General features: G+C 46.9%; 1 protein-coding gene across 1 annotated transcript in view; it reads left to right on the top strand.

Moving 5' to 3' along the window:
• LOC111151526 (RAP1 GTPase activating protein 2) overlaps positions 1 to 25,397 on the top strand; it is a 182,050-nt gene that overhangs the window by 104,293 nt on the left and 52,360 nt on the right. The window contains exon 4 of the mRNA XM_022509576.1: positions 23,301 to 23,336. Within this exon, the coding sequence (XP_022365284.1) occupies positions 23,301 to 23,336 (36 nt within the window). The remainder of the gene's footprint in view (positions 1 to 23,300; positions 23,337 to 25,397) is intronic.

Below are 25,397 nucleotides of genomic sequence, written 5' to 3'. Positions count from 1 at the left end.
GCGCAAGAGTGAGCACAAGCAGATAGAGTGGCAGGCAGAGGCAGAGGGAGAAGCAGGCTCCCTGCTGAGCAAGGAGCCCGATGTGGGACTCGATCCCAGGACGCTGGGATCATGACCTGAGCCGAAGGCAGCGGCTTAACCCACTGAGCCACCCAGGCATCCCTTAAATTAAAAATTTTAAAAAGATTTATTTATTTATTTACTTGAGAGAAAGAAAGAAAGAGCAAGCAGGAGCATGAGCAGGGGGAGGGTTAGAGGGAGAAGCAGGCTTCCCATTGAGCAAGGAGCCAGATGTGGGGCTTGATCCCAGAACTCCAGGACCATGACCTGAGCCTAAGGCAGACGCTTAACCGACTGAGCCGCCCAGGGGTCCCCTGGAGTTTTTAATTTAGAGGAAAGAGCAGACAGCCCTAGCCATTAAGAGGAAACAGAATATGGTATGTACCCAAATCAAGTCAGGTGCTCTGGGTATTTGGGCTGAGGGTTTCAGAAGGATTTTAGGGAAGAATAGGTGGGATTGGGACCCTGGGCATCCTGCCTCTTGTGCACCCAGCAGCTGATCCAAACAGTGCAGCCAGGCCCTGTTAGTGTGGTGGTTCAAAACTTGGACTCTGGAGGCTGTATTTGTTTTGCCAGTGCTGCCTGTTGACCTAGTTAGTGAATTCTGTTGGCCTCAGTTTCCACAAATATAGAGTGGGCATAATAATAGTGACTGCCTCTCAGATGGTCATGAGGGTCCCAGTCGAGGGCCTGGCATGTGTCATGAGAGCTTAGTGCATGTCAGTGGCTCCCATCATGAAATTAATTCTATAAATTTGACGGATTTAGAGTAGACGTTTGTTGCCTAGTTTCTGTCCTTGTGTTAGGTGCACACGCACTTGTCTTCTCATTTCTTCTTCAGATGTACCCAGGAAGGAAGGTGTGTGTGGGGGGTGGAAATCACAATTCCAGTTTTACAAATGAAGAAAGTGAGGCCCCAGGTCACCCAGCTGGCCTATGGCTGGGCTGGGATTTGGATGCTGGCCTGCCTGACTCCTACCCTGCTGCTCTTTTTACTGGACCACAGCTGCTGGTGGCAAGAAGTTCCAGGCAGGGAGGGAAACCTGCTGGTCCAGGTGAATTTGCTGTAGGCAAGATATTTTATAATCAAATTATTGCTCTCAGGCATTCTAAATAGCAGGTTTTCTGGTGTAGAAGGAAGAGAGGTCTCATTTCAGAGGCACAGGAGGCTAATTTGACAGAGGGGAGATTTGCTCAGGTCTTAATCTCTGCTCCCTACCTCCCACTGGTCAGAGGGCAGTTTTGTCCCCACCAGAATGGCTGCTTGGCTCCCTGGCCCTCCTTCCTTCTTCTGTGTGTGGCTGTCCTCTAGACTCATTATGTCGGCCGGTGGGCCCACCCCACCTGCGTGCCATTGGGTGGTCCCACTGCCACAGGTGCTCATGACCCCACCAGGGGGTGTGGGCCTCCTTACCCAGAGCCTCCTTCTTGCCCTCTTGAGTTTAGCAAAGGCAGATACACTGATCTTCCCCCCACCTTGCTCCTCCTTCCTCTCCATTTCCTCTATGGCATCCCCTCTCTCATCTGGAATACTTGGCTCTGTTCCCAACAGGCTCTGTGACCCTAAGCAGGTCAATCAGCCTCTCTGAGCTTCATTTCCCAACTCCTCCCCAGCTGGATTATCATGAAGGTTAAATGGGGGGTAGTGGGAATGAATCCTAGGCCTGGATATTGACTCCTGTTCTTCCATGGTGTATCCTTAGGTGCAGATCATGATTTTCTTGTGTCTCTGTTGTCTTGCCTGCAAAATGGGGACAGTAAACCCTTTCTGCTACATCCTTCCTTTGTAGCATAGCCACTGCCCTCTTCTCCGTGCATCCTTGCAGGGGTCAGGGTCAGCTCATCCCCGTTACCGCTCCTCTTTTACTGTGTTGTAATTATTGAGTTAGGTGATTATCTTAGTCACTAGATGGAACTCAGTTCCTTTCTTCCGTTATTCATTCAGCAGGTGTTTATTGAGCACCTGTGTGCCAGGCGCTGAGGTGCCAGATGAAGTGGAGGGAACAAACAAGAACTTAGAACACAGAGAGAGAAGTGATTCCATAGGGCATGGGGAGGAGAGGAGGTGATTTGCAAGCTAAAGCCTAAAGTGCAAGTAGGAGTCAACTAGATCAGAGGGACGGAGGCTGGTCTTCTCTGGGTCTCCTGCCTCAAGCCAGGGCTTGGCTCAGCGGTGGATTAGTTCCCTGTTTCTCTCCTTCCTAACTGCCGGCTGCCTCTGAATGCATTTCAGTGCAGAGGCAAGGAGTGGACCACAAGGCTTCCTGGGCCCTGGGGTGCTATGGCAGGGGGGTTGCGAGCCTGGGGAGTGGGCCTGCAGGGGCGGGCATGGCAGGGGTGGGGTAGGGGCTCTGCTAAATGACTCATTGGCTCTGAGCTGGAATGCAGGTGAACCAGAAGCAAGTGTGGCAGGGAACAGTCCTTCCTTTGTAGCATAGCCGCTGCCCTCGCCTCCGTGAATCCTCTGGTGAGGACACCAGAGCCTTACTCTGGGTACCTTTCCCCAGGCAGGGAGACTGGTTTTCGATCAGAATTTTTAAGAGTTGGAAGGGACACTGTCACCCTTCTCTGCAGCCAGGGCTGACCCCTAGCACATGGCTCCTGTAACTGTAACTGTGTGCAGTGGCTCAATCCACATCCTAGAACTCTGCCCTTCTTCCTCTATGACTTCCTCTGTGACTTCTAGTGTCAATCCATTCCATGGACCCATGCCTTTGCTGACCTCAATTGAGCTGTGCCCTCCTCCAGCCTCTGAGGGCATTTCCTGGCCTTTGTTCACCCGTGGCTGCTTTTGGGCTCTCTGGAGCTCAAGCAGTAGCAGGGTGGCGCGCTGGACTGGGGAGAGGAGATGGGCCGTGTGCCTCGTGGTGGGCTGGGTCAGAGTGGGGAAAGCAGAGATGAGATTGGCTCCTTGGATGTGGCAGAGCAGGTGGTGGGGTACTTTTCATACCACCAACTAAAAGGCTGAGGGTCTTTGAGTTTTGCCCTCTACTAGACAGGTTCTATACACCACATCCTGTTCTAAAGCACCTTGCAAAGTGGGTCAGATCTCCCCATTTTACAGACAGGGAAACTAAGGCTCAGAGGCTGAGTGACCAGCTCACACAGCTTGTGAACAATAGAGCCACGAGTTAAAACCTTGTCCTCCACCACTAAGGCTGTGGCTGTTTCCACCATACCACACTGCCTTTTTTGGGGAGGGATTAAAAAAAAAAATTTATTCCTTTCCTTCTGAGCCAGGGACATTGCTTTCTGCCCAAAGCTGGAATGGGATTGAGGGTTGTGGATGGGTATTGAATGTAATGTGTTTATTAGTGTTGGAGAGAGACTCTGAGACCCAGGTGAGCCCTGGGCTGAGCTCTGGGACCTGGCTTCTCGCTCCCCACACTTGTGCTCCTGTTAATATCACAGCACTCTGGGGGTGCCTGGGAGGCTCAGTAGTTAAGTGTCTGCCTTCGGCTCAGGTCATGATCCCAGGGTCCTGGTATCGAGCCCCACATCGGGCTCCCTGCTCCACGGGAAGCCTGCTTCTCCCTCTCCCACTCCCCCTGCTGTGTTCCCTCTCTTGCTGTGTGTCTCTCTCTCAAATAATAAATAAATCTTGGAAAAAAAAAAAAGCCCCAGCACTCTGGTGCCTCTGGGCCCTGAGCTGTTGAAGCCACATGTGTTTCTCCAAGCCATTTGCTTTATTTATTTTTAATTTTTCTTATGGGATAGCCACAGGACATGAGGACTGCTCTTTTTTTAAAGCACATTAAAAAATTTTTTTCTTAAACCAAAATAATACATGTAATGATTCTAAAAAAACCCCCCTAGGCTGTTCATGAAAGAAACCAGTTCACCATGCCGGGCCCTCGTCCCATAAGCCCCACCTGGAAAGGAGCCACTTCTTACTCTTGCCCATGTTTCTTCAGACCTTCGGGTAGGACGATTCAGGATCTGGGAGGCCCATGAGAATGCCTTTAAAGATGCAGGCCCCTGCTTGCTTGCTTTAGCTTTGTTCTTATTCTCTTACATATTGGGCTTTCCAGCTCACAGATAGGAACATTGAGGCTCCAAGCACACGGGGTCCTGCCTTCCATCCCACCTCACAGGCCAGCAGCATGGAGAGCTCATGAAAGGACAGAAAGGACAGGAATGCTTCCTACACCCCGACTTGCCTATGCCCCCAAGGGGGTCCCCTCTTACATCCTGTTGGCGTGATGTCTCTCTCTTGGGGGGTACTCCTTGCCCCGGGCTCCCAGGAAAACAGCACTGGCACAGGAGGAGGTCAAAGGTCAGGGCCAGTCAATGTGGAATAACAGCTCCGGGCGGACACCCAAATCCTGCAGTTCCTTGTTTGATCTTAAGGAAGTTGTTCAACGTCAGCAGCAGCCCAGCAGCTGGGGTGGGAGCAGCAACAGCTCCAGTGGTGCTCGGGGAGGCAGAGCCCCCTCCCCCTCGCTACCGACTTGCAGGGGAGGGCACTGGTGGAAGATGATGGATTTCTTAAAGAACATTCTGGTGAGTGTCCCCAGGCTGTGGAGGAATGCCCATCCAGGCCCTGCTGCCCCGAGGGGGTGGGCAGGGGAGGAACCAGAGTCCCTTCTCTTGTTGCCTGGCAGGGAGCCCCTGGTGGCTCTTGGCCTACTCTGGGGCAGGGAAGCCACCTGTCATTGAGGGGAAGTAGGAACAAAGATCAGGGACAGTGGGGGCCGTGTGTGTAGAAGGAATTGTGGGAGGCCCTGACAAAGTTGGGGACCAGAGCCTTTTTTCCCTGGCCTGGAGAGCTGAAACAGGGTCCTGGCATGGAACTGGGCAGAATTCATCTCTGCGTAACCCTGACGAGGCTTCTTGGCACTGTGCCAGAGCCAGAGGGGACCCACAGCTAGCCGCAGGCTATGTTGCAAGTGGGGGTGCCCAGGCGAGGGAGGGAGGGGGAACTCTCTAGCTGGGCTGCTGCCTGGCTATGGACACTTAGAGCTGGCCAGGCCTGCCCTGGAGGTCCAGCCCTCTCTCCCCTTTGTGCCGTGGTGCTCTGAATGGCCCTGGCAGGGGCTCTGTGTCCTGTCCCAGAGCCTCAGAGCTGTGCAGTTAGTGTGTACTTGGGAGTGGTGTATGTGTTTGTGTGTGTGTGTGTGTGTGTGTGTGTGTGTGTGTGTGTGTGTATGTGTGTGTGTGTGTGTGTGTATGTGTGTGCGTGTGTGATGTTCCTGGCTAGCCTTAGAGTCAAGGTCTTTTTCTGCCAAGCCAGATTGTTCTTGGAGGCTCAGTGATCCCGAGTTCAGCTGTGCCAGGTTCTTTGTACCCTCTTAGGAAACATAGGAGGGCCTCGATTGACTGGGTGAGCTCGGGTCTGCTGAGCTCTTTGTCGCTCACAGACTTGTCTGCCGTAGGCCAAGGTGGGCTGTGTTCTTTCCTTTCTTCCCCCTCCTTGGCTGTGTTACCCTCCTTTCTCTAGGGGAGCTGAGGGTGACCATTTAGGGATGAGTGTGGACAGTGTGGGACACTTCTTTGGGGGTGGGGGTAGAGTCCCCCAAATCTTAGGCCATGCTGCCCTAAGACAGGGGTTGAGCATAGTGACCCTGTTACTAAACAAAATGGCCTGACCCATCCCTGGGCCTTCACAGGGGTGTGGAGTGGTGTGTTGGAGGGCTTTAAGTTGGGTGCCGATGTCATTTGCTTTATCTTTCAGAAAGACAGTGTGGCAGTCATTGGGGGGAACTGATGAGGGAGGTGCTGTCGTGGAGGCCAGGAGCCTGGCGAGGAGGCAGCTGCCTGGTCCTGATGAGGGACAGGGAGACGTGGTGGAGGCAGGGCAGCTTCGGAGAAGCCTCCGGGCTTGGGATGTATTTTGGCAGTGGACTTGCAGGATGGGGGGTGGGGAGTGAGGAATAAGGAATCCAGTGATGGTGACTCTGGGGTTTTGTCCTGAGCATCAGGAATGGGTGGAGGAAGGTTTTTGAGGAAAAATATTAATGAGCATTCTTTGGGTCCTTGTGAAGTCTGAGACACTTGTCAGACATGTGTGAGATGCGGAGGTAGCAAACCCAGGTGGATCTGGACTTGAGTCTAGGTTCTGCTTTTTCCTGCGTGTGTTTACTCTGGGTGAGTTGCTTAACCACTCAGACCTCCGGGGACAGACCCTCCACCCTCCCATTTCCTCCCGGGACATCTTCGAGGCTTATATGGCGACATTTGTGAAGTGTCTGATTCAGTGCCTGGTACATCACGGGGGCCCAACAGAGGACACTTTGGGGCTTCCTAACACTTTGCTTCTGTCATCCCATTTTCCAGCTCAGGGACATTCATGAACTTGCTGCTGTCCAGGGCAGAGGGTGGAACTTAGGTCTTCTGGGCTGATTTGGCTCATAGATGTATTTTGTTTGGTCTGCATAGAGATTTCTAAAACTTTGAGTTGGCTATCAACAAATAAAAATTGTGAGAGTTCATATGCAAATTTGATTTCTGGCTTTATTTTTTGTTTAAGAATTTATTTATTTATTTGACAGAAAGAGCAGGGGGAGCAGCAGAGGGAGAGGGAGAAGCATACTCCCCACTGAGCAGGGAGCCCGATGCAGGGCTCGATCCCAGGACCCTGGGATCATGACCTGAGCCAAAGGCAGATGCTTAACCGACTGAGCCACCCAGGTGCCCCAAGTTAATCATTTTAAAGCAAACAATTCAGTGCATTTAGTCTGTTCACATTGTCATGCAAGACCTACCTCTGGTTAGTTCTGCAGGATTTTCATTATCTCCAGATGAAACTCCCTTCAGCAGTTACTCTCCATTTCCCTTCCCTCCAGCTCCTTGAAAAAACTAGTCTGCTTTCTGTCGCTCCGGATTTATCGATTCTGGAGCTCTGGATATTTCAGAGATATGGAACCATAGACTGTGACCTTCTGTATCTGTCAGCTTTCACTTAGCTTAAATGTTTCCGAGTTCATGTGTCAATGCTTCATTCCTTTTTGTGACTGAATGATATTCCGCTGTGTGGGGACACTACAGTGTGTTCATCCCTCTGTTGGTGGACACGGGGATTGTTTCCATTTTCTGGCAGGTATGACTAGTGCTGCTGCTGTTCATTGTACAAGTGAACAACTTTTGTGTATAAGTATCTGTTGATTACCTGTTTTCAGTCCTTTTCAGTCTATAGCTGGGGTAGAATTTCCGGGCCATATGGTAACACACTATATTTAACTTTTTAAAAAAAGATTTTATGTATTTATTTGAGAGAGAGAGAAAGAGAACACAGGCAGGGGGAGGGGTGGAGGGAGAGGGAGAAGCAGGCTCTTTGCTGAGCAGAGAGCCCAAAGCAGGGCTGGATCCCAGGACCCTGAGACCTTGACCTGAGCTAAAAGCAGACACTTAACTGACTGAACCACCCAGGCACCCCTACATTTAACTTTTTGAGGAATCATCAAATTGTTTTCTACAGTGGCTACACCACTTTACATTCCTACCAGCAGTGCATGAGCCTTCCCATTTCTCTTCATGCTCACCAGCACTGGTTATTTTCTCTATATATGTTTTTCATTATAACCGGCCAAGTAGGGATGAAGTGGTATCTCACCGTGGTTTTGATCTGCTTTTCCCAGTGATTAATGATATTGAACATCTTGTGATTATCGTCCACTTGTATATCCTCTTTGGAGAAATGTCTGTTCAAGTCCTTTGCCCACTTTTAAATTGGGTTGTTTGCCTTTTTGTTAAGTTATGAGGTTTTTTTTTTTTTTTTTAAGATTTTATTTATTTATTTGACAGAGAGAGAGCGAGATCACAAGCAAGCAGAGAGGCAGGCAGAGAGAGAGGGGGAAGCAGGCTCCCTGCTGAGCAGAGAGCCCGATGCAGGGCTCGATCCCAGGACCCTGAGATCATGACCTGAGCTGAAGGTGGAGGCTTAACCCAATGAACCACCCAGCTGCCCAAGTTATGAGGTTTTTTTTTTGTTTTTTGGTTTTTTTTTTTTTTATATTCTGGATACTAGGCTCTTATTAGATGCATGATTTGCAAATATTTTCTCCCATTCTGTTGATTTCTTTTGATTTCTGTGGTACTATCCAGTGAAGAACAAAAGATTTTAATTTTGATGAAGGCCAATTTACCTCTATTTTCTTAATTAAAAAAATAGTGTCATATGTAATAATCCATTGCCAAATCTAAGGTCATGAATATTTTCCCCTATGTTTTCTTCTTCCTCTTTTTTTCTTAAAGATTTTATTTATTTAGAGCATGAGAGGTGGGAGGGTCAGAGAGAGAAGCAGACTCTCTGCTCAGCAGGGGGCCTGATGCAGGACTCGATCTTGGGACTCCAGGCTCATGACCTGAGCCAAAGGCTGTTGCTTAAGCAACTGAGCCACCCAGGCGTTGCCCCCCACCCCCCTTGGTTTCTTCTAAGAGTTTTATAGTTTTAGCTTTTAGGTTTAGATTGTTGCTTTATTTTGAGTTAACTTTTGTTTATGGTATAAAGTGTAGGAGTCCAACTTCATTGTTTTGCATGTGGGTATCCAGTGTTTCCAGTACCATTTGTTGAAAAGACCATTCTCTCCCCAGTGAGTGGTCATGGCATCTTTGTCCAAAGTCAGTTGGCCATAAATGTATGGGTTTCTGTCTGGACTCTCAATTCTATTCCATTGCTCTATGTGGCTATCTTATGTCAGTGCCACACTGCTTCAATCACTATAGTTTTGTAGTAAGTTTTGAGATTGGGAAGTGTGAGTTCTTTTTCAAGAGTGTTTGGTTGATGGTCATCAAGAAAAATGGAAAAAGGACCCAAATAAATAAAATTAGAAATGAGAGAGGAGAAATAACAATTAACACCACAGAAATAGAATTATAAGAGCATACTTTAAAAATTATGTGTCGGGGGCCTGGTTAAGCCTCCAATTTTTGGTTTCTGCTTAGGTCATGATCTGAGGCTCGTGAGATCAAGCCCTGCATTGGGCTTCATATTCACAGTGGAGTCTGCTTGTCCCTCTCTTCCTGTGCTCCCCCACCTACCCTCTCTCTGTCTCTCTCTCTCTCTCCAGAATGAGTATGAGTGAGGGGAGTAACATAGGGAGAGGGAGAAGCAGACTCCCCACTGAGCTGGGAGCCTGATATGGGGCTCAATCCCAGGACTCTGGGATCAGGACCTGAGCCAAAGGCAGACACTTAACCAACTGAGCCACCCAGGAGCCCCTAAATAAGCAGAATATTGGAAAAAATTATATGCCAGTAAACTGGACAACCTAGAAGAAATGCATAAATTCTTAGAAACATACAGTCTTCCAAAACTAAAGCAGGAAGAAATGGAGAATCTGAACAGATCAATCACAGGTAATGAAATTGAAGCAGTAATCAAAAAACTCCCTAAAAATAAAAGTCCAGGACCAGATGGATTTACTGGGGAATTTCACCAGACATTTAAAGAAGAGTTAGTACCTATTCTCCTCAAACTATTTCAAAAAACAGAAGAGGAAGGAAAGCTTCCAAATATATTCTAGGAGGCCAGCATTACCCTGATACCAAAACCAGCCAAAGACACCACAAGAAAACTATAGGCCAATATCCCTGATGAACATAGATACGGAAATCCTCAACAAAATATTAGCAAACTGCATACAATAATACATTAAAAAGATAATTCACCACAATCAAGTGGGATTTATTCTGGAGATGCAAGGATAGTTAAGTATTTGCAAATCAATGTGATATACCACAAAAAGACAGGATAAAAAATCATATAGTCATTTCAATAAAGGCAGAAAAAAAATTTGGCAAAATTCAACATCCATTCATGATAAAAACTCTTGAAAGTGGGGTTAGAGGGAACATACCTCAACTTGGTAAAGAAATATGAAAGATCCACAGCTGACATCATACTCAGTGGTGAAAAACCAAGAGCTTTTCCTCTATAATCAGGAATAAGACAAGGATGTCCACTCTTGACAGTTTTATTCAACACAGTTATGGAAGTCCTAGCCATAGCAATCAGATAAGAAAAAGAAATAAGAGGCATCCAAACTGTTAAAGAAGTTAAACTGTCACTATTTGCAGATGACATGGTATTATGCATAGAAAATCCTAAAGACTTGGGACGTCTGGGTGGCTCAGTCAGTTAAGCGTCTGCCTTTAGCTCAAGTCATGATCCCAGGGTCCTGGGATTGAGCCCCACATTGGGCTCCCTGCTCAGCAGAGAGCCTGCTTGTCCCTCTACCTCTGCCTGTGGCTCTGTCTACTTGTGTTCTCTCTCTATCTCTGTCAAATAAATAAATAAAATCTTAAAAAAAATCACTGTTGTATACCTGAAGCTAATGTGACATTGGTGTGTCAGCTATACTCAGATTAAAGAAAGAATGTTTTGGCTGAATATTTTCCCTTGAGTGTCCAGATCAGCGTTAGGATCAGCTTTTCAATTTCTACAAAGAATCCAGCTGGGATTCTAATAGGGGTTTGGGTAGTATTGCCATCTGAAGAATACTGCATCTGCCAACCCACCAACAAAGGATGTCATACTATTTATTTAGGTCTTCTTTAATTTTTTTCATTACTGTTTTGTACTTTTCAGTGTCTAAGTGTTTTACCTCCTTGGTTAAATTGTACTAGGTTTTTAAAAATGCTTTTGCAAATGGAACGGTTTTCTTAATTTTCTTTTTAGATTTTTCATTGTTCATATATAAAAACAACTGATATTTGTTTATTGATCTTATAGTCGGCAGTTTTACTGATGTCCTTTATTTGCTTTCATAGAGTGTGTGTGTGTGTGTGTGTGTGTGTGTGTGTATTTGGGTTTTCCTTTTTCTTTCCTTTTTAAAAAATATTTTATTTATTTATTAGAGAGAGAGCAAGACGGAGTGTGCAGGCAGGGGAAGGGCAGAGGGGAGAGAAAGGGAGAGACAGAATCCCAAGCTGACCCCACACTGAGCACAGGGCTCAGCGTGGAGCTCCATCTCATGACCCTGAGATCATGACCTGAGCCGAAATTTAGAATCAGATGCTTAACCAACTGAACCCCCCCAGGAGCCCCTGTGTTTTTCTATGTGGGATCATGTCATCTTTAAACATATATAGTTTTGGGGCGCCTGGGTGGCTCAGTGGGTTAAAGCCTCTGCCTTCGGCTCAGGTCATGATCCCAGGGTCCTGGGATTGAGCCCCGCATCGGGCTCTCTGCTCAGCAGGGAACCTGCTTCCTTTCCTCTCTCTGCCTGCCTCTCTGCCTACCTGTGATCTCTGTCTGTCAGATAAAAAAAAAAAAAAAAGAAAAGAAAAACAACAACAACAACAACAACAAAAATATATAGTTTTATTTCTTCTTTTCCAATTTGGATGCCTGTTATTTCTTTCTCTTGCCCAATTGCTTTGGCTAGAAATTTCATCACCTTGAGTAGTAGTGGTGAGAGTGGGTGTCCTTATTTGGTTTCTGGTCTTATGGATACTGTTTCAGTGTCATTGAGAATGAATTGGGTTTAAAAAAAAAAAAGGCCTTTATCATATTGAGGAAGTTCCTTTCTATTTTTATTTTGCTGAGTGTTTTTATTGTTGGATTTTGTCAAGTGCCTTTTCTGAATTAGTTGAGATGATCGTGTGGGATTTTCCCCTCTTCATTCTATTAATACAATGTATTGCATTGATTTTCTAATGTTGAACCAACTTTGCATTCCTGGGATAAATCCTACCTGGTCATGGCTTATGGCATGGTGTTCACTTTGGTTTGCTAGTATTTTGTTGAGGATTTTCGCATCTGTATCAATCAGGGATATTGGTCTGTAGCTCCTTTCCCTTGTAGTTTCTTTGTATGGTTTTGATAGTGCTGGCCTTGTAGGATGGGTTGGGAAGTGTTCCCTTCTATATTCTGGAAGAGTTTATGAAGGACTGGTGGTAATTTTTACTGAAGCGCTTGGCAGAATTTACCATGCTGCCTTCTGATCTTGGACTTTGCTTTGTTGGGAGGTTTTTGATTATTGAATCAATCTCTTTACTTATTGCTTCACTCTTATGTTACTTGCGCGGTATCTGTAGTCATTTGCATTTTCGAATCCTGTCTTAGAGACTTAAATGGAATTCTGCTTAATTTTAAGATGTCCTCTAAGAACCCAGCCATCTTCCCATTATTATTTTTTTTAAATTTTTTTTAAATATTTTATTTATTTGACAGAGAGAGATCACAAGTAGAGCGAGAGAGAGAGAGAGAGAGGAGGAAGCAGGCTCCTTGCCTAGCAGAGAGCCTGATGTGGGACTCGATCCCAGGACCCTGAGATCATGACATGAGCTGAAGGCAGAGGCTTAACCCACTGAGCCACCCAGGCAGCCCCCTTCCCATTATTTTTGACACTGTTCCATCTCTACTCTGGCCAGGTTGGTCCCTTTCACACACCACTTGCATTAAATACGATTAATTCCACAGGTTAGTCAAGTTCTCAGCGTGGTCCCTAGACCAGGAGTGTCAGTATCACCTGGAACTTGTTAGGAATGGAGAGTCTCTGGCTCAGCATTAGAAACTCAGAGTGGGGTGGTGGTGGCTACAAACCCAGTTTTCAACAAGCCGTCCAGGTGGTTCTGTTGAGTCATCATTGCCAGAGAAAATCAGGAGTGCTGTAGGCTCCTGGCCCAAGCTGACATAGTTGAAGCAGTGCCTGCAGATGCTAGCTCCAGAGGGATGAGGTCCAGTGTGAACTGGTGGCATTGGTGACCAAAGAAGAGAAAGGGAGCAAGAAGGAAGGATGGGAGAGTAGTGGAAGGAGGCTTGCTTGGAACAGTCCCTGTATCGGGATGCAACTTATTGGAGGCCCCTGTTGGGGATGGGGTTTGCTCTCCACGGGGAGGTGTGTAGTCTGTGGCCGAAGACAATGCTTACCAGGAGGAACACTGGCTGGGTGCAGCCCAGATTCTCAGGCCCGAGACAGCCTCCCTTCCTGCTTCATTCTCAGCTTGCTTGGCAGAGAGATCAGTCCGTCATTCAGCAGATACTTCTTGAACATCTACTACGTGCCAGGCAATTCTAGGCCCAAGGACAGAGCAGTGAGCAAAATAAAGAGCCTGCCTGTGAGGACCTTTTGTTCTAATGCACTACTCTCTGCCTTCTCGTGGGGAGGAGCCCCAGTGTTTTCCACAGGCCTTGGGAGCTAGCCTGGTGGCCACCTGGCCCCCTCATCCTTCCTACGCCATGGATGGGGGGCCTCTGAGCCAGCAGCAGAGTTAGTGCAATGAGGCTTGTGCTGTGGTTAGGCAGTCATGGGACACATTCATCTGGCTCCCTGTGAGGTGTGTGCTCTGGGTTCCTAGCTCTCCCAGCTTTCCAAAAAATCTTTTCCCAGAACTGTCCAGAAAGCCTTTTCTTTTGCAGTGCCTTCCTTGCCTTCGGGATAAGAAGCTCGCTCTGGTTTCCTCCTCAGCTGGCACTGCCCAGCCCACATCTCCATCCCATTTTCCTGGGGCTGTTGCAGGGTGGAAAATATCTTCTCCTCCATCCTTGTCTTGTTTTCATGTGTCTTGTTGCTGTCGACATGCCTCTGCCCCTTTGCATTCTAGATTCCCATCGGCAGGGGTAAGGAGACAGCTGCCACCGTGCAGGAACATGCTCTGGGTTGGGTGCCATGCTGGGCTCTGCAGACGGGCTCAGGTTACCCCAGCCACAGCCCCGCTCCAAGGCACAGATGCTCAGGCAACACTGTCCTGTGCTGGGAGTGGTGGGGGTGCAGTATCTCCTGGGCAGGGGCGATAGAAAGGCTGTTCACATGTAAACACACCCCAACTCCAGGAGGGGAGGAGGGGAGCTTCAGACCTGATGGGCCGCAGATGGGTGGCAGTGGGTGTCCCTCTCCAAACAGGGTCAGGGAAAAGGAGGAGGGAGAGGGAACATGCTGGTGGTGGGTCTCCCAAGTGGAGATGGAACAAGAAGGAAAAAGCAGGTGGCCGGTTGTCTGCAGGGAAAGGCCGAATCTGTGTGCACAGCTGCTGAGGGCCAGAGGGAGGTAGGACACAGGGTGCTGAGATGGGAGGCAGTGGCCCTCCTGCCCTCGCACACGCCGTGTTCCTTCCTGGTTGCTGCTTCATCGCCTGGGCAGGGGGCTGGTGCCGGAGTGAACGAGTAGGGCCACCGAGAGGATTTCTTGAGGCTGGCCTTGCAGATCCCGTTCACTTCTGCTCCTGCTGCCTTGGCCCTCCTCCTGGGTTCTACCCCCAAGGACTGGCTTTGCCCTTCTGAAGGAAGACCAGATGGTTTCTATATCGGGAGGTGAAGAGGACGGCGTTGAACCCAAACAAAACCCTGGGGCCTAGCCTGTGATTTCTTTGGCTGGGTGCTGGCTCTCGGTGATTATCTAACGGCCTACTTGACTGGCTGCTGAAGTGGGGGCCTGAGGGGAAGCGCCGGCTGTGGCTCTGATCTGGGTGGCAACGGTGGTTGCTAATAATAAATTGGACAGCTGAGCGGACGCTGCTATCGATGAGGAGGCTGAGTTACATTTCTCTGTGAAAACCCGATACCTGACTTCCTGACGGGGGATTCCTTTCCCGAGGATAGGACTTCATTCGGGCTTGAAGGGCCTATGGGACAGTGTGGGTGAGTCAGTGAGCATTTATTGCATGCCTTCTGTGTGCCCTCAGCTGTGTGACACAATCTCAGGGGGTGTGGACAAGGATAGGTCTGAGTGGCTGGAGCTGCTGTTCTGGGCTGGCCTGAGTCACCCTGCTTCTGGGTGGAAAAAGAGACTTGCTCTTTGCCAAAGCTGGAACTGTCCCATCGGAAAGTTCAGTGAGTCACCGGGAAGTGGGGCCGGCACAGCTGAGGCCAAGTTGCCACTGTTCTCTGCTCCTGGATGCTGTCCACCCAGGAGTCATCCGCCCCGTGCATTATTCAGGCCTGAGGCCGGATCTCTGCCCTTTCAACTCCCCACCTGTGCCCCAGCATCTTCATGGAGGAAACACAACCACCCCCACTTTTTAAAGATTTTATTTATTTGTCAGAGAGAGAGAGAGAGAGAGCGCACAAGTAAGCAGAGCGGCAGGCAGAGGTGGAGAGAGAAGCAGGCTCCCCACTGAGTAAGGTGCCTGATGCGGGACTCAATCCCAGGACCCTGGGATTATGACCTGAGCTGAAGGCAGCCACTTAACCAACCGAGCCACCCAGGCATCCCTAAAAACCCATTTTTAACAGTAACTTAACTATACTGCCTCTGGGAAGACTGTCAAGAAAAAGATAAGAAAAGCTGTCTTCTCAATCAGGAACACCCCTAAAGTTTTCAGACCATCTCCCAGCAGGACAAAGCTCACTTGCAGAATGAGCTTTCTAACAGTAAATAGCAACTACCAGAAGGCACTGAGTGCTCGCCGTGGACCATGCCCTGGCCAGTACTTCTCAAGTCCATATTCTCAGTTTCCTTCTGTGACCCCTGAAAGGCAGGGCTGATTCTGCCTTCAGGTGAGGGAGTGAAGATACCGTGGGTATCGTGTCTCATGCTACACAGGGGGGTGGCAGTGGGCTGACTACTTCCCAAACCCAGCTTTGACCACTGGATTCTGTTGCCTCCTGTGTCCTTCCACGGGACATGAGTGCTGTAGCTCTCTGAGCCTTGCAAGTTAAGCCTGAATTCCTGGCATGTGGAGTTTCTCAGGCCTAGACCCCAGGCTCCCTTTCCAGTGTCATCTTCAGGTTGTTGACCCAGAGGCGTGTCTGCCAGGTTGATCCACTCACTTTCTCTTCGTTGAGCACTCATGATGCTTCTCCATCTTTCCACCTCTGTCTATATAGGAACCATTGTCTGTAATGTGCCCCCCTGCTCCTCCATTCAAAGTGATTTCTGTTTATCCTTTAAGGTCTAGTGGGATCCCATTTCTTGCAAGAAGCCTTCCTTGGTGTGGTGGTATTAAAATGTGTTTACACATTTTTTTGGTACTTCTCGGGAGGTGGAACCCGATTCCCCTCCCCTCGTGTGTGGGCTGCCTGTGAACACTGGCTTCTAATGAAGAGGACAGAGGGGAATATGATAGTGTGCAGTTTCATAGACGAGGTAATAAAAGGTACTATAGCTTTGTCTCTTGGCTCATTCACTCTGGGGAGGGGGTGACATTTTGAGGACATTCCGGCAGCCTGTGGAGAGGTCCGTGTCCTGAGGAATGGGGCCTTGTGAGTGTACCGCATTGGAAGAAGACACCCCAGCCCCAATCAAGTCTTCAGATGATGCAGCTCCTGATCCCATCCTGACAGCAAACACCTGAGAAATTCTGAGCTAGACCCATACAACTGAGCCATCTCTGAATTCCTGAACCAAGGGAATTTCGAGTCACTAAGTTTTGGAGTCATTTGTTACACAGCAATAGAGAAATAATACACTTGACCTTCCAGCCAGAAGTGCTTCAGGCCTCCTCTGAACACTGGGGCACTGGGCAGCTGTAACGTAGCCCTGGCAGATCAAATGCCCTGAAAATTGGGGCCTTGCCTAGAACTTCCAGTGTCTGGCCCATGCCTTGCAGGTGCTTAGTCATTTGGGGTTAACATTAAATAGTACAAAGGCATTGTCTAAGAACACACAGATTTTTTTTTTTTTTCCCCATACAGAGGATTTTTTAACTGGCAGTTTGCATGGGTAACAGAGAGTAAGCTGGATATGGGGGTGATTCAGGAGGGCCCCAGACTGTAATCCACACAGCCAAGGTTAGACCTGGAGGTGAACTGGCCTGAATCCAGGGATGTTCTTGGGTACCAAAGTCAGCGTCATTGTGTCCCTGGACACCTTGTGATGAAGATGGGGGAAGGGCCCGGAGCAGGCGTTTAGAGAAGCAAAGAACACAATGCCAGAGCTTTCACTTATGTGTTGAAGTCTTTTTTTTTTTTTTTAAGATTTTATTTATTTATTTGATAGAGAGGGGAGAGCACAGAGGAGAGTGAGAGGGAGAAGTAGTCATGCTGCTGAGCGGGAAGTCTGATTCGGGGCTCAATCCCAGGACCCTGGAATCATGACCTGAGCCGAAGGCAGATGCTTACCTGACTGAGCCACCCAGGAGCCCCTGTGTGTTGAAGTCTTAAAAACTATTGCTGGGTAACCTATTACTCCAAAAATAATTTATAGTTGTTACAGAAAATGTGAAAAATACTGAAAAGCAAAAAGGAAAAAAATTATCCTTAACCTATAACTTATTTTGGCATTTATCCTTCAAGTTATTTTTTTTTTTTTCTGGATGAGGGATGTGTGTATTCACATGCAGACCTATACATTTGTATCTATACATATATACATATATATTCTATATCTGTATATCAATATCCATGAATATTACATAGGAAATACACACACAAACACGATTTTTATATTTAATTAAAAAAAATGGGATCGCCTAAACTCCATTTTTCTCACAGTGCGTTTTGAATCTTTATTTTTGTATAATTAGCATAGATCTCCTCTCATAGTATTTTTGGTAGGGGCATAATCTCATGCATTATTTACTCTTTCCCTCACTGGTGGGTACTTCGGCTGTTTCTACTTTTTTTTTTCCTTAAAGATTTTATTTATTTGAGAGGGGGAGAGACAGAGAGAGAGAGACAGAGGAATGGAGAGAGAGAGAGAGAACATGTGGGTGTGAGCCCACATGCAGGGGGAGGAGCAGAGAGAGAGGGAAAAGCTGACTCCTTGCTGAGGAGGAAACCCTGAGAAGACAAATGCTTAACGAACTCAACCAACTTGAGCCCACCAGGTGCCCCTGGTAGTTTCCTACTTTTTTGCCTGTAAACAACATCGCAACAAATATCATTGTATAGTTGCCCAAATACTGCGTTAGGGTAAATTTCCTAGAGTGGGTTTATTGGACCAAAATACATGAACATTTTTTGGGAAAGATTTTATTTATTTGTCAGAGAGAGAGAGAGAGAGAAAGAAAGAGCACAAGCAGGGAGAGTGACAGGCAGAGGAAGAAGCAGACTCCCCACTGAGCAGGGAGCCCAATGTGGGGCTTGCTCCCAGGACCCTGGGATCATGACCTGAGCTGGAGGCAGATGCTTAACTGACTGAGCCACCCAGGTGTCTCATACGTGAACATTTTTAAAGCTGTGGACAGAGAGCACCAAATTGCCCTTCAGAAAGATTGTACCCAGTACACACTTAACCTATACAGTCCCTGTACCCTTAATACCATATCCTTGCCAACCAAGTTTTCTTTTTAATCTCAGCCACTCTGACAGATAAAAGATGTTGCCTTATTATCATAATTTCTTTAATAACTAGGGAGGTTGGGCATGTACTGTGTCTTTTCTGTTCATTTTATTTTTCTCCTTTAGCAAATTGTTCACATCTTTTGCACATTTTTTTTTAAAGATTTTATTTATTTAATTGACAGACAGATACCGCAAGTAGGCAGAGAGGCAGGCAGAGAGAGAGGAGAAAGCAGGTTCCCCGCGGAGCAGAGAGCCTGATATGGGGCTCGATCCCAGGACCCTGGGATCATGACCCGAGCCGAAGGCAGAGGCTTTAACCCACTAAGCCACCTAGGAGCCCCTCTTTTGCACATTTTATGGTTTCCCTTACAAAATGTATTTATTTGAAATTTGGTTATGCGAGTTGTGTAGGTCTGTGTGCTTATGAAGTAGGCTGTATGTAAAGCATAACCCCCCTTTACTATTCCCACTCTCTCTTCTCTATATACAGATAGGCAACCTTTGGTTTTGTTTTTATAAAAATGGGATCATATTCTGTGTGTTCTCCAATTTGCTCTCCCCACCCCCTTAATGTATCTTGGAGAGTGTCTCATGGAAGTAGTAACTCTATTGCTTTCTTTTGAATGGCCGCATAATTTGTTTGAAACAGATTTATAGAGATACAATTTTTGTACCAAGGTCACCAATTTAAAATGTATAATTCAAGGATTTTTTTTTGTATGGTCACAGAATTGTGCAACGATCACAACAATTGAATTTAGAACATTTTCATCACCTCAAAAGGAAACCCTCTTACACCTGAAACTATTATAACATTGAATGTTAACTGTACTGGTATTAAAATGAAAAAAAAAAAAAAAAAAAAAAACCCCAAACCAAAAACAGCCAAGAAACCCTATACCCTTTAGCCATCATTCTCCACATCTCCCATTTCCTTTAGTCCTAGGCAACCACAGACCTACTTTCTGTCTCTATACATTTGCCTTTTCTGAACATTTCCTACAGAATGAATCATAATAGGTGGCCTCTTGTGTTCTGGCTTCTCGCACTGTTTTCGAGGTTTACCTGTGTTGTGTGTAGCATGAATAAACACATCATTCTTTTTTTTTATGGCTGAATACTGTTCCACTGTGTGGATATGCCAGAATTTGTTAGTTCATGAGTTGATGGCTGTTTAGGTGGTTTCTACTTTTTGGATGTTATGAATATGGCTGCTGTGAGTGTTGGTGTGTGAGTTTTTCTGGTGGCCATGTGTTTTCATTTCTCTTGGGTTATATACCTCGGAGTGGAATTCCTGGGTCAAATGGTGGCTCAATGGTGAACTTTTTGAGGACCCGCCAAACTTATTTCCACAGTGGGTGCCCCATTTTGCATTCTCACTAGCATTGTGTGAGGCCTCCAATTTCTCCACGTTCTTGCCAACACTTGCTCTTATTTCTGTTTGGTTATGGCCATTCTCATGCCTGGAAAGTGTTTCTCAGGGTGGTTTTGGTTGACGTTTCCCAATGACTAATGATGTTGAGTGTCTTTGCATGAGCTTATTGTCCATTTGTCTATCTTCTTTGGAAAAATGCCTATTCAAATCCCTTGCTCATTTTTACATTATTGGGGCACCTGTGTGGCTCAGTTGGTAAGCCTCCAGTTCTTGGTTTCGGCTCAGGTCTTGATCTTGGGGTCCTGGGATCCAGTGCCATGTTGGGCTCTGCTCAGCTTGGAGTCTGCTCCCTCTCTCTTTCCCTCTGCCCCAGCCCCACTTGTGCACACACTTGCTCTCTAAAATAAAAAAAACTTAAAAAAATTATTTTTATTATTTAGTTGTAAGAAATCTTTATTCTAGATACAAGTCCCTTATTAGGTAGATGATTTGCAAATATTTCTTCTATTCTGTGAGATTGTCTTTTTGCTTACTTGACAGTGTCCATCGAAGCACAGTAGTTTTTAGTTTTGGTGAAGTCTAATTTATTGTGGTTTTTTTTGCTGGTGGTCCTCATGCTTTGGGTGTTCTATCTAAGAATCCATTGCCAAATGCAACGTCATAAAGACTTACTCCTGTGTTTTCTTCTAGGAGTTTTTAAATTTTAGCTCTTACAGTTAGGTTGCTTACTGAACTCATTTATTATATTAGTTTCAATAGTTTTTTTAGTGAATTCCTTAGTATTTTCTTTTAAAAAAATTTAATTAACTAATTAATTTAGAGATTGCCGGCAGGGGGTGGGAACAGGGAGAGAATCTCAAGCAGACGCTGTGCTGAGATCACACAGGCTTGATCTCCTGACCCTGAGATCATGATCTGAGCTGAAATCAAGAGTCACTGACTGAGCTAACCAGGTGCCCCTTTAGTATTTTCTATATACACGATCATGTCATCTGTGAATGGAGATAGTTTCGCTTCTTTCTTTCCAGTTTGAGGCCTTTTATAATAGTTTTTTTTTTTTTTCTTTTTCTTTTTCCTTACTGTTCTGGCTAGAACATCTAGCACAGTGATAAATAGAAATGATGACAGTGGTTAGTTTTATTCCTTATTTTGTGGACAAAGTATCTAGTTTTCCATTATTATTTTTTAAAAAGATTTTATTTATTTATTTGGCAGAGAGAGAGATCACAAGTAGCCAGAGAGGCAGGCAGAGAGAGAGGCTCCCCGATGAGCAGAGAGCCCAATGCGGGGGCTCAATCCCAAGACCCTGGGATCATGACCTGAGCTGAAGGCAGAGGCTTAACCCACTGAGCCACCCAGGCAGCACTAGTTTTCCATTATTAAGAATATTATTACATGTGGTTTTTTGTAGCTGCCCTTTTTCATGTTGAGGGACTTCCCTTCTATCTAGTTTTTTTTTTTTCCCCCCTAATTTCTAATCAAGAAAGGGTTTGGAGTTTTGTCAGATGCTTTCTTTATGTCTGATGAATTGACAATATGGTTTTTGTTTTTATTCTATTTGTCTGGTGTATTATAGGCATGGATTTTTGGATAAACCAACTTTACCATAATAAATCTCACCAGGTCACAATGTGTAATTCTTTTTATACATTGTTGGATTTGGTTTGCTGGTGTTTTTGAGTATTTTTGTGTCTATATTCGTAAGCTATGTAGGTCTGTAGTTTTCTTATGATGTCTTTGGTTTTGTTGTTGGGGTAATGCTAGCCTCCTATAATAAGTTGGGAAGTGTTCCCTCTCCTATTTTAAGATATTTTTTTTTAAAAGATTTTATTTATTTATTTGACAGAGAGAGAGATCGCAAGTAGGCAGAGAGAGAGGGGGAAGCAGGCTCCTTGCTGAGCAGAGAGCCCGATGACAATGCGGTGCGGGGCTTGATCCCAGGACCCTGAGATCATGACCTGAGCCGAAGGCAGAGGCTTAACCCATTGAGCCACGCAGGCACTCCTGGAGTTTCTGAGGAACTAGTATTAATTCTTCTTTAATGGCAGAATTCACAGCTGAAGCCATCTGGACCTGGGCTTTTCCTTGTGTAGCTTCTTGATTACTAATTCAGTTTCTTTATTTATTACAGATCTTTTTAGATTTTCCATTTCTTAGAGTCATCATTGGTAGTTTGTGTGTTGCTAGAAATTGTCCATTTCATCCAAGCCATTTAATTTAATGGGACCCAGTTGTTCATACTATCCGAACGTAGCTCACTGTAACGAAATGCTGCTTCAGGGAACGTCCATCCTTGTGCTCACACGGAAGCGTGCTTATAGCACAGATCCCTAGAAGTGGAATCACTGGGTCAGATGTCTGCGTGTGTAATTGTTGATTGTTTCTGCCCTTTTGTCCTCTTCCTGCTCTTCTTTCTAGCCCTATTGATTTGTATAAATTCTTTCTGTCTAGGAATCTTGGTCTCCTGGAGACTGGAGTTGGTAAGGGTGCACAGAGCCAGTGGGAAGGATAGGTTCAGGAGTCTTGTGTTTCTCGGCTGCTTTTGGTTAAGGATGCTCAATGTGGGGGCCTGAAGCTCGTCTTCCATGCTGTACATTCCCACAGGGGGTTTCCAGACTCTGGGACCCGAACTGCTGGGGGTCAGAGACTGTTGCCTCCAAAAGGCCAACTGTGGCCTGAGGGGAGCTCATTTGAAGCCAGGGGACTCCACAAAGATCCTTCCCATGGTGGCTCTCTCTGGGAATTCTGTGGGCAGGGGTCTCCAGGTAATTCTGGCCCATTGCTGACTGCAGAGGAAGGGAGGGACGCCCTTCCTCCACATGAAGTGACAAGGACCTCCTTGTTTTTCATCATCACTGCTTTCTTTCTTATTCATCTGAAGACTGTGTTCTGGGTGCTCATTAACTCATGGCTTGCCAGGACCCAGATGTGGGCAGTGATGTTAAGGCAAGAAAGTATAGCTATTTTTATGGAAGGGGAAGTGGGGAAACTGCTGAGAGATCTCTGCGTGGGTTTTGTTAGGGTAGAGCTTCTGGCCCCTCACCCCTCTGTTCCATTTCCTTTTTCTGCTTTTTGCATTTACCTGGAGTTTACAAGGAGGGTGCCAAAGCAGGTTAAACGTTTGGACTTTCATAGTTCGAGATTTTTTGAATAATCTGTCCAGGTCCCTGGAGGCTCCACTTCAGTGGTTTCCAGGCTTTGCTCACAACCTCTAGGGTCCCAAAGAGCTGCCTTGGGGACAGGGGACCGGGACGGGCACCGTAGGAGCTCAAGCCTCATGGCTGCTCTGGCCAGAGGGGCTCTGCTTCTACTGGTTTTATATGTTGGAGTTCTAAGTGAGGTTGGAGACAGGAGGACTGTGTGGCCACAAAAGTTTGGGAAACTACTTGTGTTGGACACCTTAGCCCCACCGTTGGGATGAAAAACATCCCAAACAGGACTCCTCCTGGAGACTGAATCCAAGGGCTGACAGGTGTTTTAGGGAACTTGACTTTTCCCTGGGGCCCCACAGGCTCCTCTCTCTTGACAGAGACTGAGTGCCTGCTCTCCCCAGGGCCATTTGCCAGCTTGGGCGCATGTAATTTTTTCTTTTGTTAGGGGGTGTTCTGGCCCGCCAGCCCTGCAAAGGCAAAATCAAATTACCTTCTGATTCAAATGACTCTTGTCTCCGGGGAAGCCCTGGGCTAGGCCTGCAGAAAATTGGTGAGGAGATTTTCTCAGCAGACCTCCAAGCTGATGCAACCTCTTTGTGTCTTTCAGTCGGCGGAGTTCTTCGAGATGCTGGAGAAAATGCAGGTGAGCGTCCCCAAAGTGGGGAGGCCAAGCCCTGGGTGGGGGGGTGCGGTGGGCGTGCTGCAGTGACCGTGCAGGCAACAAAACCAGGCAGAACATGGGAGCCTTGGAGGGAGGGGCAGAGAAGAGTGAACTGCCAGCCTGATGGCTGGGACTACCTCAGGCCATTTTTTGTGTTGAGTGGCACTGAGGATTCTGGGAAGGCTCCTGCCTGAAGATGGGGAGAAGACAGAAAGCAGAACCCCTCCAGCAGAGCAGATGTGGGTATACCCCCACAGATGTGGGGAGGGCTTGAAATGGTCCATTGTTCCTGGAATGGGTGGGAAAGAAAGTCTGAAAAAGAAAGCCCTTTCTTAGGCGAGGTCATCTTGTATCTGGGAGGCAGAACGGAGCGGGAGAGACCCACTAGAGGTCAAACCCGCACCTAACACTCGCTAGCACAAGTTCCTTCCCTTTTCTGAGCCTCTGGCTCCTGTTTTCTGTCTACTCACAGCACTATTTTCACCTCCCTCTGACACCAAATGTGTGGTGGTTTTTCCCCCACCAAGCAATTCTGTGACACCAGCTGGGTGTCCTACAGTCAACTCCATTCTGACTTCCGATCCCACAGGGCAAGGGCTCTGCCCCACAGGTCGCCTCCTCACCACTTTCAATGCCAGTCATTAGTCCGTTATCACCTGTGTTTCTGACCAACAGGCTATAGATTTGAGGTTCCCCTGACCCCCTGCTCAGGTTCGGTTTGTTTGCTAGAGTGGCTCACAGAACTCAGAACAGTTTACTTACTGGATTATCAATTTACTGTAAAGGGATATGATTCAGGAACAGCCAGATGGAAGAGTTGCAGGGAGCCAGGTGTGTGGAGGGAGGGGAAGAGCTTCCCCGACCTCAGGATGCACCTGTCTCCCTGCACCGCCATGTACTCACCAACTCAAGCTCTCTGAGCCTATCATTTGGTTTTTTATGGAGGCTTCAGTACTTAGGCATGATTGGTTCAAACTCCCGGGAGGTTGGAGGGGTGGGACTGCACCTTCCAACCCTCTAATAGTGGTTGGTTCCCTGGGCATCCAGCTCATCCTCAGCAGTGTCCCAGAAGGCACCTCTTTAACAAAGGAATAACCTTGGAGCTTTCACCTTTATGGCCCTGGAGCTGTTTCAGGAACCAAGTACAAAAGATGAAGGATTATAACAAAAGATGCTTCCAAACGCTCCCATTGCTCTCATCGCTTAGGAAATTCAACAGGTTTTAGGAACTCTGTGCCAGGAATGGGGTGAAGACCAAAATATTGATTATTACAAATTATGCCACATCCCCTCTAAATAATAATTTTAAATTCCCACTTTCAGAGTTGTTGGGATGAAATAATATATGTCAATACTTGCTAGGCACTGCGGAAAAATCAGTGTTCAAAATGGATTTGGGGGCCTTTCTAATCACCCCTCACCAAGGGTCAGGGCTCATAGGTAAGAACTGCTGCCCTGCGGAGTATGGGGGTGGGGCGGTGCATCCGGAAGGCTTAACTGATATAAGTGGGAAGGATGAGAAGACGATGTGGACAAGAGCACATGTATTTTTCTTTTTTAAGATTTTATTTATTTAGTGGGAGTGAAAGGATGGGGAGGGGCAGAGGCAGGAGAGGAAGAGAGAATATCGAAAGCAGACTGTGTGTTGGGCATGGAGCCCAGTGCAGGGCTTGATCCCACAGCCCTGAGATCATGACCTGAGCTGAAATCAAGAGTTGGACGCTTAACTGACTGAGCCAGCCAGATGCCCCAACAGCACATGTATTTTTTTTTTTTAAAGATTTTATTTATTTATTTATTTATCAGAGAGAGAGAGAGAGAGTGAGCAAACATAAACAGGAGAGCGGCAGGCAGAGGCAGAGGCAGAGGGCGAAGCAAGCTCCCTGCTGAGCAAGGAATCCTCCCCTCACCCCGGTGAGGGACTTGATCCCAGGATCCTAGGATTATGACCTGAGCTAAAGGCAGATGCTTCACCAATTGAGCCACCCAGGTGTCCCTAGCACATGTATTTTAAGCACTTTTCTCAGCTCAGACACTGACAAG

This window comes from Enhydra lutris, unplaced genomic scaffold (assembly GCF_002288905.1).
Source record: "Enhydra lutris kenyoni isolate GAN:26980312 unplaced genomic scaffold, ASM228890v2 scaffoldscaffold26, whole genome shotgun sequence".
Lineage (NCBI taxonomy): Eukaryota > Metazoa > Chordata > Mammalia > Carnivora > Mustelidae > Enhydra > Enhydra lutris.
Note: the sequence above shows the minus strand (reverse complement) of the source record. Positions and strands in the feature narration are given on the sequence as shown.